The sequence below is a fragment of the Mya arenaria genome, chromosome 10, assembly GCF_026914265.1.
Source record: "Mya arenaria isolate MELC-2E11 chromosome 10, ASM2691426v1".
Classification (NCBI taxonomy): Eukaryota; Metazoa; Mollusca; class Bivalvia; order Myida; family Myidae; genus Mya; species Mya arenaria.
In genome coordinates this window covers 34943743-34956900 of record NC_069131.1, presented here as the reverse complement: position 1 = coordinate 34956900, position 13158 = coordinate 34943743, and the positions used below count along the sequence as shown (strand labels likewise).

At 35.0% G+C, this 13158-nt stretch overlaps 2 protein-coding genes across 2 annotated transcripts; one reads left to right on the top strand and one right to left on the bottom strand.

Annotated features, from left to right (window-relative positions):
• Positions 1–249: 249 nt before the first annotated feature.
• On the top strand, positions 250–9204 carry LOC128205650 (RAD52 motif-containing protein 1-like). The gene is made up of 8 exons (XM_052907459.1): positions 250–320; positions 1171–1298; positions 1916–2018; positions 2904–3016; positions 5731–5850; positions 6580–6718; positions 7728–7909; positions 8297–9204. The coding sequence occupies exons 2-8, from the start codon at positions 1194–1196 to the stop codon at positions 8447–8449; spliced, it is 915 nt and encodes a 304-aa protein (XP_052763419.1). The 5' UTR covers positions 250–320; positions 1171–1193; the 3' UTR covers positions 8450–9204.
• On the bottom strand, positions 9097–13135 carry LOC128205652 (uncharacterized). The gene is made up of 3 exons (XM_052907462.1): positions 12747–13135; positions 11405–11557; positions 9097–10929 (listed from the first exon to the last, which is right to left on the bottom strand). Exons 1-3 carry the CDS (start codon positions 13000–13002, stop codon positions 10679–10681), a joined length of 660 nt encoding a protein of 219 aa, XP_052763422.1. The 5' UTR covers positions 13003–13135; the 3' UTR covers positions 9097–10678.
• Between the last annotated feature and the right edge of the window lie 23 nt (positions 13136–13158).

The window sequence follows — 13158 nt, the reverse complement described above, 5'->3', positions numbered from 1 at the left end:
ATACTATATACAGTTCGTAAGAATTTGAATGGTTCTAGTAGTATTTTGGAAAGGGTTTCCTCCTTTCTTCAATGAAATGGTCACACTCCAATAACTAATGAATTCTGTCACCAAAAATATGCGTTTTACAGAGAGAACAGAGTCTTTGATTACCATATCACGCAGCCCGACCTCAGTAAAAAGGTCCCTCTGTACGTCAATACCGTTTTTCTTTTAGACGAGTTGACTATTTGTCAATAATCTACGTAGCGCAAACGCTCTGTGATGTACGTCTGCAAACTTAGACTTTTTCTGATTTATATTTCCCTCTTTTTTCTTTTGTAAGTATAATATTTCACTGTTTCCTGACAATAACCTGATCGTAAATTCTTTTAAGCTTAATCTTAAACTTAGATTTAAACTAAAGTAAAATTGCGAGGAAAACGGCGCCCTGTGCGGGGCTCGAACCGACGATCCTCGGAACACCCTGTCATCAAAATTAGTCTGTTGGATGAACAAGCCCGAATCAATTAACAACTGCTTGTCATTACTTTTTTGACCAAGCCCTGCTGTATTAAACCCAGAATTTGATCAAGCCCAGAAACCATTTTACCAGTGCACTGGGCTTGCTGGCTTGTTCTAATTTCACCACTAACCAAGCCACTGGTTCTTACCCACAGGCCACACACACTAAAATCAAAGTAATTCTTGGAGGAAAAGTGCGCCCGGTGCAGGACTCGAAAACACGACCCTCGGAACACAGGCTTAAAAGCATGGTGCTCTAATCAACTTAGCTAAACCGGCGGCTGGTTCTTACCCACACACACTATAAAACTAAGACTGCTAGTTTTTGATAAAACAGTTTGTGTCAATCCCCTTACAATAAAGGTTGTTAAATGTACTTTTGTCTTTATTACGAAATAAAATGTGGCATAGCATTTGGGTCCTTTAAGTTTGCTTGTTTGAATATCCCCAGACCTAGTGTAAATACCTTCATCATACCAAAGATAGTCATTCAGTTTATGTTTCAGGCACCAATAATCTAATTCAAAGAGCTTACCATTCTTGTTACCTAAAGTAATGCAACCACTCTAAAAAAATTGGTAAATTTGCTTTGGGTGACCATGTCTCTGGCTTAAATAATTGTGAAGCTCTGCAGCCATCTGATGCCTTATATTATTTCCTTTTTAGCTGTGATGTGAGGTGCCTCTTTAATGGCTGGAGATGTGGAAATCATTGACTTTACAAGGCCAGATGGCAGCAGGAAGAATCTATTCATCACTAACATACCTGGGAAACTAGCTGATGAAGACGTTGTGGTAAGAAGAATTGTAATGTATAAATAAAAAAAAATGGGAACAAGCTAGACAAAAAAGGGAAGTTTTGTTATATTTTATGATTATTTTGGCTAAAAATTTAATGAACTTAGTTCAGACCGAAGAAGCAAAATTGATTATCTTTATTTCTTTAAAACTTTCCTCCTAGAAATTATGTTTTAATAATGATATTTTCCTGAATTTTATGACTATTTGAAATTGTAAAATAATTTAGATTTATTATTGTAAAACTAACTGAACAAAGCAGATTTTTTGTGATTTAATGTAAGTGCTGCTCTGAGTCTGAGGCTAAACTCGGACTTGAGACTGTAATCATGAGCCCTGGGCTATAGGATAACCATATATTTTTTTGCTATTGTATTGAACTTGAAACGCAAATAAGATGAGTCAATTATTAACTTAAAGTGCATGTTTATCTCTTCATTTTTTTAAGACATAAATATCTAATCAGCTTTTAACAATGATTATGGTTGAGGCAAAGTCATTCTTATACCCAATGGTTCTTATACATTTTAGAAAAAAAGTTTAGATATATTAAAATAAATGATGTCCTTTTATCTTCAGAGTTGATTGAAACTGTAATATAGTCCTTGTTACAGTATCAACTGAGAGAAACATTTGAGCCGTATGGTCTACTGTTTAGGGTCCAGGTCTTCCCAACACAGTGGAAACCTAAGCCTGGTACAGAGGTAGAAAATACTGGTACGGTTTCTTTCAAATTGGTCAGATTTACAAAATATTTTAGTTTATACATATTTATTTAAACTCAATTATAAAGTAAGATTGAAAACTATTTTGAATCACTGTCAAGTCTGTTGCGTAAGTAGAAATCAGGACTTGTGTCCTGTCAGAAAGGCCAAAAGAAAGTACCCCTGATGGGTCTCGAACCCACAACCCTTGGTGAGAGGCAGACATTTATGCCCTGAGACCTCTCACACCCAAAACGTTTAATTAGTTATTATTACTGTGAGCTTAGTTAAACACTTAGCATTTGGACTATAAATACGCATGTGCTTTCCAATACATTTACAAAGTGTTATTTTTAAGCTGTCTGAACTCTGGTCTTAACTTCAAAATATTGGTACCCCATGTAAGCACATATTCAATAAAACATCTTAAAAGTTTCACACAGATCACAGAAACCTGGTAAAAAATAGTATTATGCATGATAATGGTGATGTATCTAGACTTTAAAAGGTCTGTATGATTGAGATATGTATGTACATGTATGTATTTCTTTAGACCTTGTGGTCAACGATAACCTGTGAAAGTGCAAGCACTTATTTCCAACGGGTCCTTTGTTTTTGCTGAAGGGACAGCACGCGGAAGAAACAGTGGTGGGATACATGGAAGTCCGGGTGCGATACCCTAGCTTTTTTTCGAAGAGCCCCTTGGTTCTTTTACGTGCTTTTTTAAATGCCAATCGCCAGGCAAGGGAGCTGCTTGTACCAATTTTTAACGTCTTTCAGTATGACGTGGCCAGGGATCGAACCCAAGACCCCTGCTCCGTAGGCAGACACCTTAACCACTTGGACATGGAGACAGCTTTAAATACTTGTTTAAGATGACCCTCTTATATTTTTACAGAGCAGCAGTGTTCTGGGTACTATGCGTTTGTCACATTCTACTCGGCTATGGAGGCCACTAAAGCCAAGGGAGCACTCAACAGTGTTGTTATGCGGGCCGGGGAAGAATGCAAGGTACATTCACTATGTGCAGATGTTTAACATTTTGTGTAGCTGATGTAGTTTTTGAGCATAACTTTACAAAGAATGTAGAGGGTTTTCTACTTCCCGCAAGCAACTAGATTTGTCACACAATTGTTCATAAAGTAAAGTAAGAAAACTCTAATTTTCCTTTAATACAATTATGGCCCCTGTTTTTGACATAGGAAATTTTTGTTAATTTTTTTTAGTTAATTTGGGACTTTTGACCATACTTCAATTCAATTGACTTAATACTTCATTTAAGTGTTCAGGGCCATCAGACAATTAAGACAAATCTGTATGATCCTAAATACAGATTATGGCTCCTGATCAACTTATAAAGTTGTGTTAAGCATTTGGCAGCTTAATCATGTCTCGAGTGTTAATGCAATGAACGTAAAACGTCACCTTTAGATAGTTTTCAAGGCCACAAGAAAATTACATTAATCAGCTCCATATAATCTTTGATACAAGTTATGGCCCTTGTTTTTGAAATGCACATATTTCATCAATATTTCTGGTTATTTAGTTATATAATATATATTGCACAAAAAAATAGCATATAGTCAAGCACACTGTTTAATGACAGCTCTTGATGTAACTGTAAAATTTCATGTTATTAGGTAAGTAGCCAGGTAGCAATGTATACCGGTATATCAATATGGTATCTTGATACGACATACATTCAAGGGAGATAACCAATTTTTACTAAATCCTAGATGGGTTGTCTTTCTTGTGCTTGCAATTCATTAAATGGTTATTGACCACTAAATAAATTCCCTATATACATGTATATGTATTCTACACTGAATTTACCACTTTGCTAGCAAAATAACACTGGTTTCTGGTTTTTCACCATCCCCAACACCATATATTGACAAAAGTTACACAATTTTACCTAACGTTAAACAGCAAAGAAAAAAAGAATTTTTTACGTGTTATAAAGTAACCACGATGTATTTAATAGAATTGCGCAATCCTGCGTAGGAGTACACACAATGTGGTAAAAGTGGTAACAATAAAAAGTAGATCCAGCATATTCAGCATGCAAAAAAAGAAACAGTTTCATAAAACTCCAGATATAACTACTTAAAGGGACTGTACACCAGATTGGCACCAAAAATAATAATTCAGTAACGAATCTCAGGACAATTATTTAATAAAATGTTTTACTCTTTGATATCATAATTGTAAAATAAATACCTAAATGTAAAAAAAAATCGAGTCAGAGAACGGGTTCGAACCGGTGTCGCCAAAATTGCTGTACAGTGTTGTATCCACTGTGCTACGAAGGCTTACCCTAAACGGTTGGAATATTTAAATTAAATACCTAACTTGGTAACATCGACTAGCCAATCACGCATAAGGAATGAATTCTACTAGGTAGACTAGGTAATCTTTTTTAATGGAAAAATACGAAAAAACTGCAAAAAATAAATTAATTGTAAACTATGTGGTACCATACTTAGTAAGTATCAAAGCATTGTACACATCGATACCAAGTTTATGTCAGTTTTCGACATTTTCTTTTTTTCTTGCTATTTCATCATACAGAGTACAGCCCCTTTATAGATTCTGAAAACTGTCACATGATTTGATGTAAGGTGAGGAGGGGGGGGGTGCATAAGGGTTCATGCCTTCCAGTAACCTGAAATTGATGTACGCTGATTTATATATACATAACAAAAAATTCTTAAGTATGTCCACTTTATAAGATGTATAAAAGTATTTCTGAATAAAGGATTGAAATGCATGAACGATTTTATACTATCTAAGTGAAATAAAGGAATTGAGGGGCTTTGATGGCCTCTCCCCTCCCCCCCACCCCAGTTATGAATTCCTGGCTCCATTAATGTGTTAAATAATTGAGATTAATAAATAATATTCATTAAGCTCATTTTGTATTTTTAACATTTTTTTTATTATGCTTAAGAAAATGATTTGTAAGAATAATACTTAAAAGATTAAAAATAAATCTGAAATTAATTACATAGGAAATTATATTTAGTAGTGTGTAACCGAAAATCTTAATATAGGCTGTAGTATTTGAAATTGATCATTGGATATTGATTAATCTATTTATATATATATATATCTGCATTGTACTGCCTAGCTGGTTAGTATAAAACCACTACCATAATGTTGCAATACCTGTGCGAGCTTAGTCGTGAGGTTACTTCGTTATCAATACCTTGTTGGATTACCTGCAGGTTCAAATCCTGTGAACACCTCTGACGCAACTTTGCATTTTTATTTAAAAAAAAAATCATTTTTTATTCAATTCATTTTTGTTTTCATTTGTGTTCGTTATTGGTTTCATATGACCTATTTTAAATCACAAAGTTCAATTTTAAAAGCTACAAAGATGTACAAAGATGTAAAAAAACATTTATCTGATGCTCTGTGTTCATAAAAAAAGCTAGTATCTTGCATATTATTTTATGTAAAGTTTTTTTACCTTCCAGGTGGCCCTGCAGTGCTAAATGAATTTAATGTTGTTTTTTTGCGCCATAATTAGCGGGGAATGGGCCTTATCTAGGATGTACCTGAGGTGTTGTGGGGGGAGGGGTAGCATATTTCGGGGATTTTACCAGCAGTTTGTCCCCGCAGGGCTGAAATTTTACAGGGAATTGGCTGGACCGAAAGTCAAAGTCCCTGCTGTATAATTGACTGGTGCATTATAATGAGAGAATCATTATCATTTTCAGATTGCGTTTGCAAAGCGTAAGAAGGAGCTACAGGAGAAATGTTCGCTGTACTTCACCAAGTGTTATGAGTTGATCAATCATTACCTAGGCTTCAACAGCTGGTCGACCACTCTTAAGACTGTAGGTGGCTGTCATAATTCTATCAGTAATCGAAATTAAGATTTTCTTAAACAAGTCTGACTGCTTTATATGATGTATGCTCATATTATAACAAGAGTGTTACCCACAAACTGAATATATCAGCACAAACAAATTCCATAAAAAATTTACTAGTCCAGGCTTTTTTCAAATGCGACTGTGTTGCATTTTTAATAACTGTCTATGAACATTTTCAGTCAAACTTAGACAACTGGGCCCATATTCAGTTACATCACGTCATAAATCTGAGTTTTAATTTCAGAAATGCAATTTTTTTATGAAAATAGTTTTTATAAATTTTCTTTTAACCTTGAAGTTTTGGTAAATCTTATACATCAGAACATATTCAGCAATTAATAACATGAATGCTATTGTAGTAGCAATTTTCCAAGAATAGTAAATTTTCACTCTTGACTGTCTCGAGTCTGAAATTCAGACACTGATAATTATGGAACAAGATCACATACTTTTGATTTAAGTCACACCCTGTTGGCGGGAACATGGACCGGCGAATATATCTCGAGCCACAGAAAATTTGGGCCAGTCAAGATTCGTTAGATTCAGTTGAAAGAAATCTGTCGTTTGCATCCAGTTCGAGCTAATGGGGAAATCAAGCCAAGCAAGCGTAAGCCAATGGGGTTTGACTTTAGTTTGTGCTTCATTCCATCCAGGATCTGTCTTCCACATTGTATTTATATCTCTCTTTTATAGATGTTTGAAGACAAGGAAAGTGTCACAGATACGAGTCGTACATTGTACATCAAATACGTGAGCCTGGTGGAACTGCGGGTGTTGGATCTGGTAACGGAGGGAGTAGGGGTATGGCAAGAAGCCCTTGTAAAATCTACAGGTACATTACTTTCAGTTTTATAGTTTTAAAAACTTTTCTTTTTATAGATCATCTTTTAAAAGGTTCATGTATTGTCAAAGCCTTGGCTTTGAAGGTGTTGTCAGCATGCGAAAACCTTGGCATAAACTTCAAAATTGTGAAATCTACAGGTATGCCAGTTTTAGTTTTGATTTTTAAAAGTTGTCTTTTTTTAGCTCAACTATTTTTTAACGAAAAGAGTAAATGTGTTGTTATAACCTTGGCATCGTTGTCGAAAGCAGCATCAGCGTGCAAAAAGTTGAACCTTGGATCTTACTACTTAAAAATCAATCAGGATATTCAAATCAAACTTAGTACACATGTTGCCAGAGACAATGGGTACCTTTATACCAAGGTCCATTAAACTGTTTTTAATTATTGTTGAGTTATCCCCTTTATTCCACTGAAAAAAAGTTGAGCGTTGTTTGCATCATGGTCCACTTGTTTTAACAAAATACTTTGATATATTTTCATAACACTAGTAATTTTGTTGATGTCTGCAGCAAAACTTTAAGTGACACTCAAAATCAATACATACACATGTATAACAAACATTCATTTTGACTATTAAATAAACCTTTAACTACTTACTAAATAATGCATTTATGGAAAGTATTAATTACTGATAACAAGATTGTAAGCGTGTATTTGATAGCAGAAAGTGCAAAAACATTAATTGATTGGTGAATGCTAAAAGATTTACTGTCGTCTTCTATAGTCTCATAATGTAAAAATTCTGTGTTTTATGCTCATTTCTTTCAAATTAAAATCGGTAGTGAGTTTTGCCCCATCTGTGGAAAAAGGATCAATATACTATTAAAATCTATTTGACGGAAAACAGAATGGTGAAGGGTATAATTTATTTTAAACCAGGTAAAAACAGTCTAATTCCCAGAATTTTTTTTTAGAGTGTTTTTTTTTCTAAAATAAAACTGCCCTCTATTTTAGGATCAATATTTTTCCATCAACAAAAATAGTTTTATCCTTTCAGATCCGTTGGTGAGAATCCAAGCAACAGGAAAATGCCGCAAGTTGTGTCACATGCGGGCGATAGAGAACGCCTTCTCGCACTTGTTACTCGTTATCCTGGGCAACGGGAAGGTTCATGTAGAGATTGACACAACAGTCCCAGAACTGCGTACCGATGTGGTCAAGGATGACCAACTGGTCAAGGTATACAAACATTGTTTCTGTATTTTGACTGTTACTAAATATTTCAGCTTTATTGTGATTAAAGTTGAAGTTTTCTCTATCCAAGATAACATATAAGTTATTCATAACAAACTATTAGTATTGAAAGTAGTTTCAACACATACACTATATTATGAATTTAACTCTGACCCTTGCAAGTGATCAATTAAGGCTCATTCAATCCCCATAAAAAGAGCCTTTACTGACCTAACACCCTGCGCTTTTCAAATCCTTTTGCACCTGATGGTTTCATTAAGATATAAAGGTTTTCATATTTTTAAAAAAAAAAACACCCTGATGTTTGTTAATCTGTGCTCGTCTGTGTTCAAAGTCTAAAATATCATATGATCTACATTTAACTAATTGAAGGTGACTGAACTTAGCGATCAACCAATGATGGAACAAGAGATGAATGACAAAGAAGATGCTACGACAACATCTGTTAGCACAAATAAACTGTCAGCCAGCGCTCTGGACGACATCAACCTGCAGATACTTCAGGAATTGGAAGATGACATGTGATATTAAAATTTCCCATGTGAATGATTTAATGATTAAATGACCTGCCTTAAGGTGGTCAAAATATTATTGATGCAAATAATGTGAACCGTTGGCCAGGACACTTAGATTCAATATTCATATCACATCCAGAAATGGAAAAAACCCTTGGTGAGATGGTGAAAAGATTGTTGATACTAGTAAAGTGAGTTGCTGGCCAGGACTTTTAAAGCATTAATCTCCAGGAAGGTCAGGAATTAAAGCTCTTTAATATGGTCAAAATATTGTCTATGCAAGTAATGTGGGCTATTGGCCAGGAAACTTTTAAGGCTTCAATCTACAGAAAGGTCAGGTATTGGAAATAAACCACGTCAAAATATTGTTAATGCAATTAAGTGATGTGAAGTAGTGACATGGACAATTCAATATACAGATCTATACCAAATTGAAGGAATGGTATATCATATGCCCAGTGAGGAAATTGAATTAAGAAATTGACTTTTAGTTTACAAAATGGCTTGTTTTATAAATATAGGCCTAGTGATTTCCTTCCCTGTTTTGAAGCGCCCAGGTTACCCAGATTTCAAAATTCAACTGCCCCTGAAAGCTGGGGCACTAACATGGCCTGGGGAAAGCCATGTTATTACAAGTTCAGTTGAAATAAATGAAAATATCAGGAATGCTATGCATTTATTTTGTTTTACATCATTCACAAGTATAAAAATCATTGATGTATGGAATGTATATATATAGATGAAAATAATAGAATGTGAAAAAGGGTTGTTCAATGTATTTTACATAGCAAAAACATAATTAAGGATCTTGCTCTGACAGTAATAACTGTTAAAATGATCAGAAACTACCGGTATAACAAAAGCAAATTACAGGCAATATATATAAAGGATATTTGTGGATTTTTATTGCAAAATCGTATTTCATTTCCAGAATGTTGTAAAAAAAACATATTTTTACGTGTTGCAAAGAGACTTGGAACATATCAGATAAAAATTGTATTGAAATGATGTGGTTAAATAGTGAAAGTTATTAAAATCTGCAGTCATGTGAATGTACATGTATAAAACTAAGAAATCTGTTTTAATGGTCTAACAGACGACAGTATTCAGAAAATATCGAAAATTCAAAAATTCTGTCTTAACAAAGTTAATTATCTAAATATAATCTTTGCTTATATTTATTATGCTATGAAATTTCAGATTCTAGCTCTCAAATATAAACTGAGTCAAACTGCAGACATCCATGTATTCTTCAGTGATTGAAATTCATTTCAACCAGGAGGTTATCGTTTTTAAGCCAATAAGTTTCAGGCTCAATGTAGTAGATCATTTAAAAAAAATCTTATAAATAGAATTGCAGATGTCTCCCTCCATGGTTGTCTTATTCTGCTCCACAGAACTTGACATAGGGATATATGGAAAGGAATATGGATGAGGTGAATATAAAGTTTAATGAAAATTGTTCAAGGGGTTTAGGATATAAACATTGTTAACAAGAGTGAGACCGACAGGACTGACGCACATGCGCAGCAGACACTGAAGTATGACAGGCGGACATCAGTGTTAAAATTATTGTCTCCCCCTGCATAGCATGCCGAGCAACACAAATCTTCATTTCTCAGACTGATTAACTTGAAAGTTATGCGTCAGTAATTTGGAAGTTCATTTTATAAATACATTAAAATATTATAAATATTTAGACCTCTCTTTGAAAGACAGTTTCTAAAATTCAGACAATAATTCACAACAAGTCATTAACAAATATAAAATAACATAAAAAGATGATATGTACAAAAATATATACAGTAAAGGAAAGTATTTTCATTCTTATAATATTGCAAATAACAAATGTGTATCGCAGAGGATTCAACAGGATTTTATTTGAAATAGAATGCTGATTTATTTTGAATTATTCCTATCATACATGTGCTGAGAAACTGCAAGTTATAAATTAATAGAAAACACAAATAATCTTGGATCATAGATTTTTGACGCTTGTAAGACAAGAAAGTTCAGAATACAGATTTAGAAAGCAAGCACTAGTAATTTTTTAACACTTAAATAATATTAACCAATTTGTCCATTGTCCTTAACTTGTATGTAAAATTTTGTAAATCAGTTCAAAACTGGCAATAAAATAATATAATTTCATACTTTAATTTGTATGATGGGAAATGCAATATTTATACTATTTACATGTATAAACATGTGGACTGTGGAGTTTGAAGCTAGTTATAATTTAATAATCCGGATATCCAGTCCGCATTTTGTAACCAGCATATGGTGGTGGAGCATTCTGTCTCCTTCTTATCTGGCCTAGTCGCATGCTGTCAATAACAAGACACATGCCAGCAAATATGGCAAAGAATCCGGCTACAACTGCAACTCCAAATGACCACGAAAGGTAGTTCTGATCTGGGCGCGGGAGCCAATCGCGGTCACCATCAGAGCTGATTCCAAATACAGTCACAGATAGGCCCAGCATGATGCCTGCAATTATGTTAGGGATTATGTTATACTGGTGAACATACAGGAAGCAAGAGCACCATGTATCAGATGCTCAACCTGCAGTCTATGACATGTAGGCTGTGATTGTACCTGGTCTTTTGTTCTTTGAAAAATATGCATGGTATATTACTCAAATAAAAATAAAGGTTAATAAGCATGTGAAATATACAACAGATTATATCACATATTATACAAATCAAGCTCAACTTGTTATCAAATAGATTTCATTAAAATCCAGGACAACTTATTTAGTTTAAAATCAATTCAATTCAATTCAACATTTTGTTTAAACTTAGAGCTAAATGTGTTGTTTTTAAGTTTTAAAAAAAATGGCATTTCATGATTAAGATTTTTAAAAATATTAGGAAAGTAATCTCCATTCTGAGGCTTAAATGAGGCCCAACGGTCCTTATGCAGCAACAACTTCTAGTGTAAATATAAAACTTCTGCCAACTACCTGATGCAAACATAAGTATTGAGTTGATCAGCTGTACCATGGGTCTGCGTTGTGGGGGACAGAAGTTGAGAATGCCGAGCAGACAGAGGATGGATGTGACTAGTGTCAAGACCATACTCAAAGTCATCATCACCTGCACCGCCACAAACCAAGCTGTATGGGAGAGAAAAAAACAACATGTAATTTTAGCATTAGTCCAAAAATGTACATGACATGCATTAATAGGACTTTTGACAGATATTTGGCAATGCTTCCTGTTTCACAGTAGATTATAATAGAACCCATATATTCAATTCTAACTATATGTATTCCCACTAGAGTATTGACTCTAAACCATAAGCCAGATCAAAAACCTTAAACAGAAATGTTTCATTGAGTTACATTAATTATTATTAGCATTAGAAAGAGTATAAATATAGGAATTACGGACCAATTGGACATAACAGACCAGACACAACGGACAGTATTTTGGGACATAGCGGATGACACAGAAGAACATAACAGACTATGAATTCAAATTTTATTTACAGTTTATTTTTACTTTATCACATACCACATTTTGGGGACACTACGGACCATGCTTGAAAATAAGATGGACTATAAAAATATTAATGCAAACTTTAAACCCAAAAATATGGGCAGCTACATGTACTTCTTGTCCTAGCCACAATAATGCGCGTTTAGGAAACTTTTTTTACATTTTGATATTCAATTTGTTCCAATAAAAAATCATCAAAGACTGAAGGGGCTGTTAATATGAACTACTTATATGAATTACTTCTTGTCCCTTAAGTGCATTGTGCGTAATGTCCTGACACCATATATAGCATGGGTAATAGCAAAGTTCAAATCAGTAAATGTACCTTAGGCACCACAGGGACAGGCTGTGTGGTTATCCCACACATGCCCTGTTCACCCCTTTGTCACTCTTTGATTCAGATCTACATGTACATGTAGATACATTAATGCACCAGTCAATTGTAACCATGGCCCCCCCCCAGATTAGGGGAATAGCGGGGACTTTGACTTTCAGTCTAGCCAAGCCCGGGCAAAGTCCCCGCCCTGCAGGGATGAACTGCTTGTGAAACCCCCTCTAAATGCCCCCGCACCCAAGGGACTCTAGGTAACGCCCATTTCCCGCTATATTTGACGGGAAGACAAAACCACCGCATTCACCCGGCACTGCGGGGCCACCTGGAAGATAAAAAGACAGCCCATTTCCCCAGCTATCCCCGCTTTACCCCTGGACCTGTTGGGGCCCTGGTTATGACTGGTGCATAACCACTTGCGTATGGATTGTTACGTTACGCTTTCGTCATTTAATGATCTATGATATACTAACCAGGGTTAAGCCAATCGAAGATGGGTCTGTATTCATAACTGAAGATCCATTCACATCCATCGTAGGTTTTCCCAAGAGAGTCCCTGTCATAACTGTACATGTTAAAGCAAGCTTCCCATAGCCCTAGGTTGTCGAACCCTGTCCGGGCGTCTTTAAAGCTCTCTAGCCAGTGAGATGTGGCAAATGAAATGATTGTGAACAGACATGACGCAGCAGACAGCACAAAACCACACACAGTCAAAACATCCTTCCCCATTTTGATTATTACAGGAAGTTGACAATATCACCTGGGTCAGTCCATTTTCGCACCTATGGGTGTGAAAGAGTACGAATTAGGTAATAACAAAAAAAATAAGTAACTTCAAAATTGAGTCTCAATGTATGGCCTTTTTAAAATCGCACTCAATCCTTA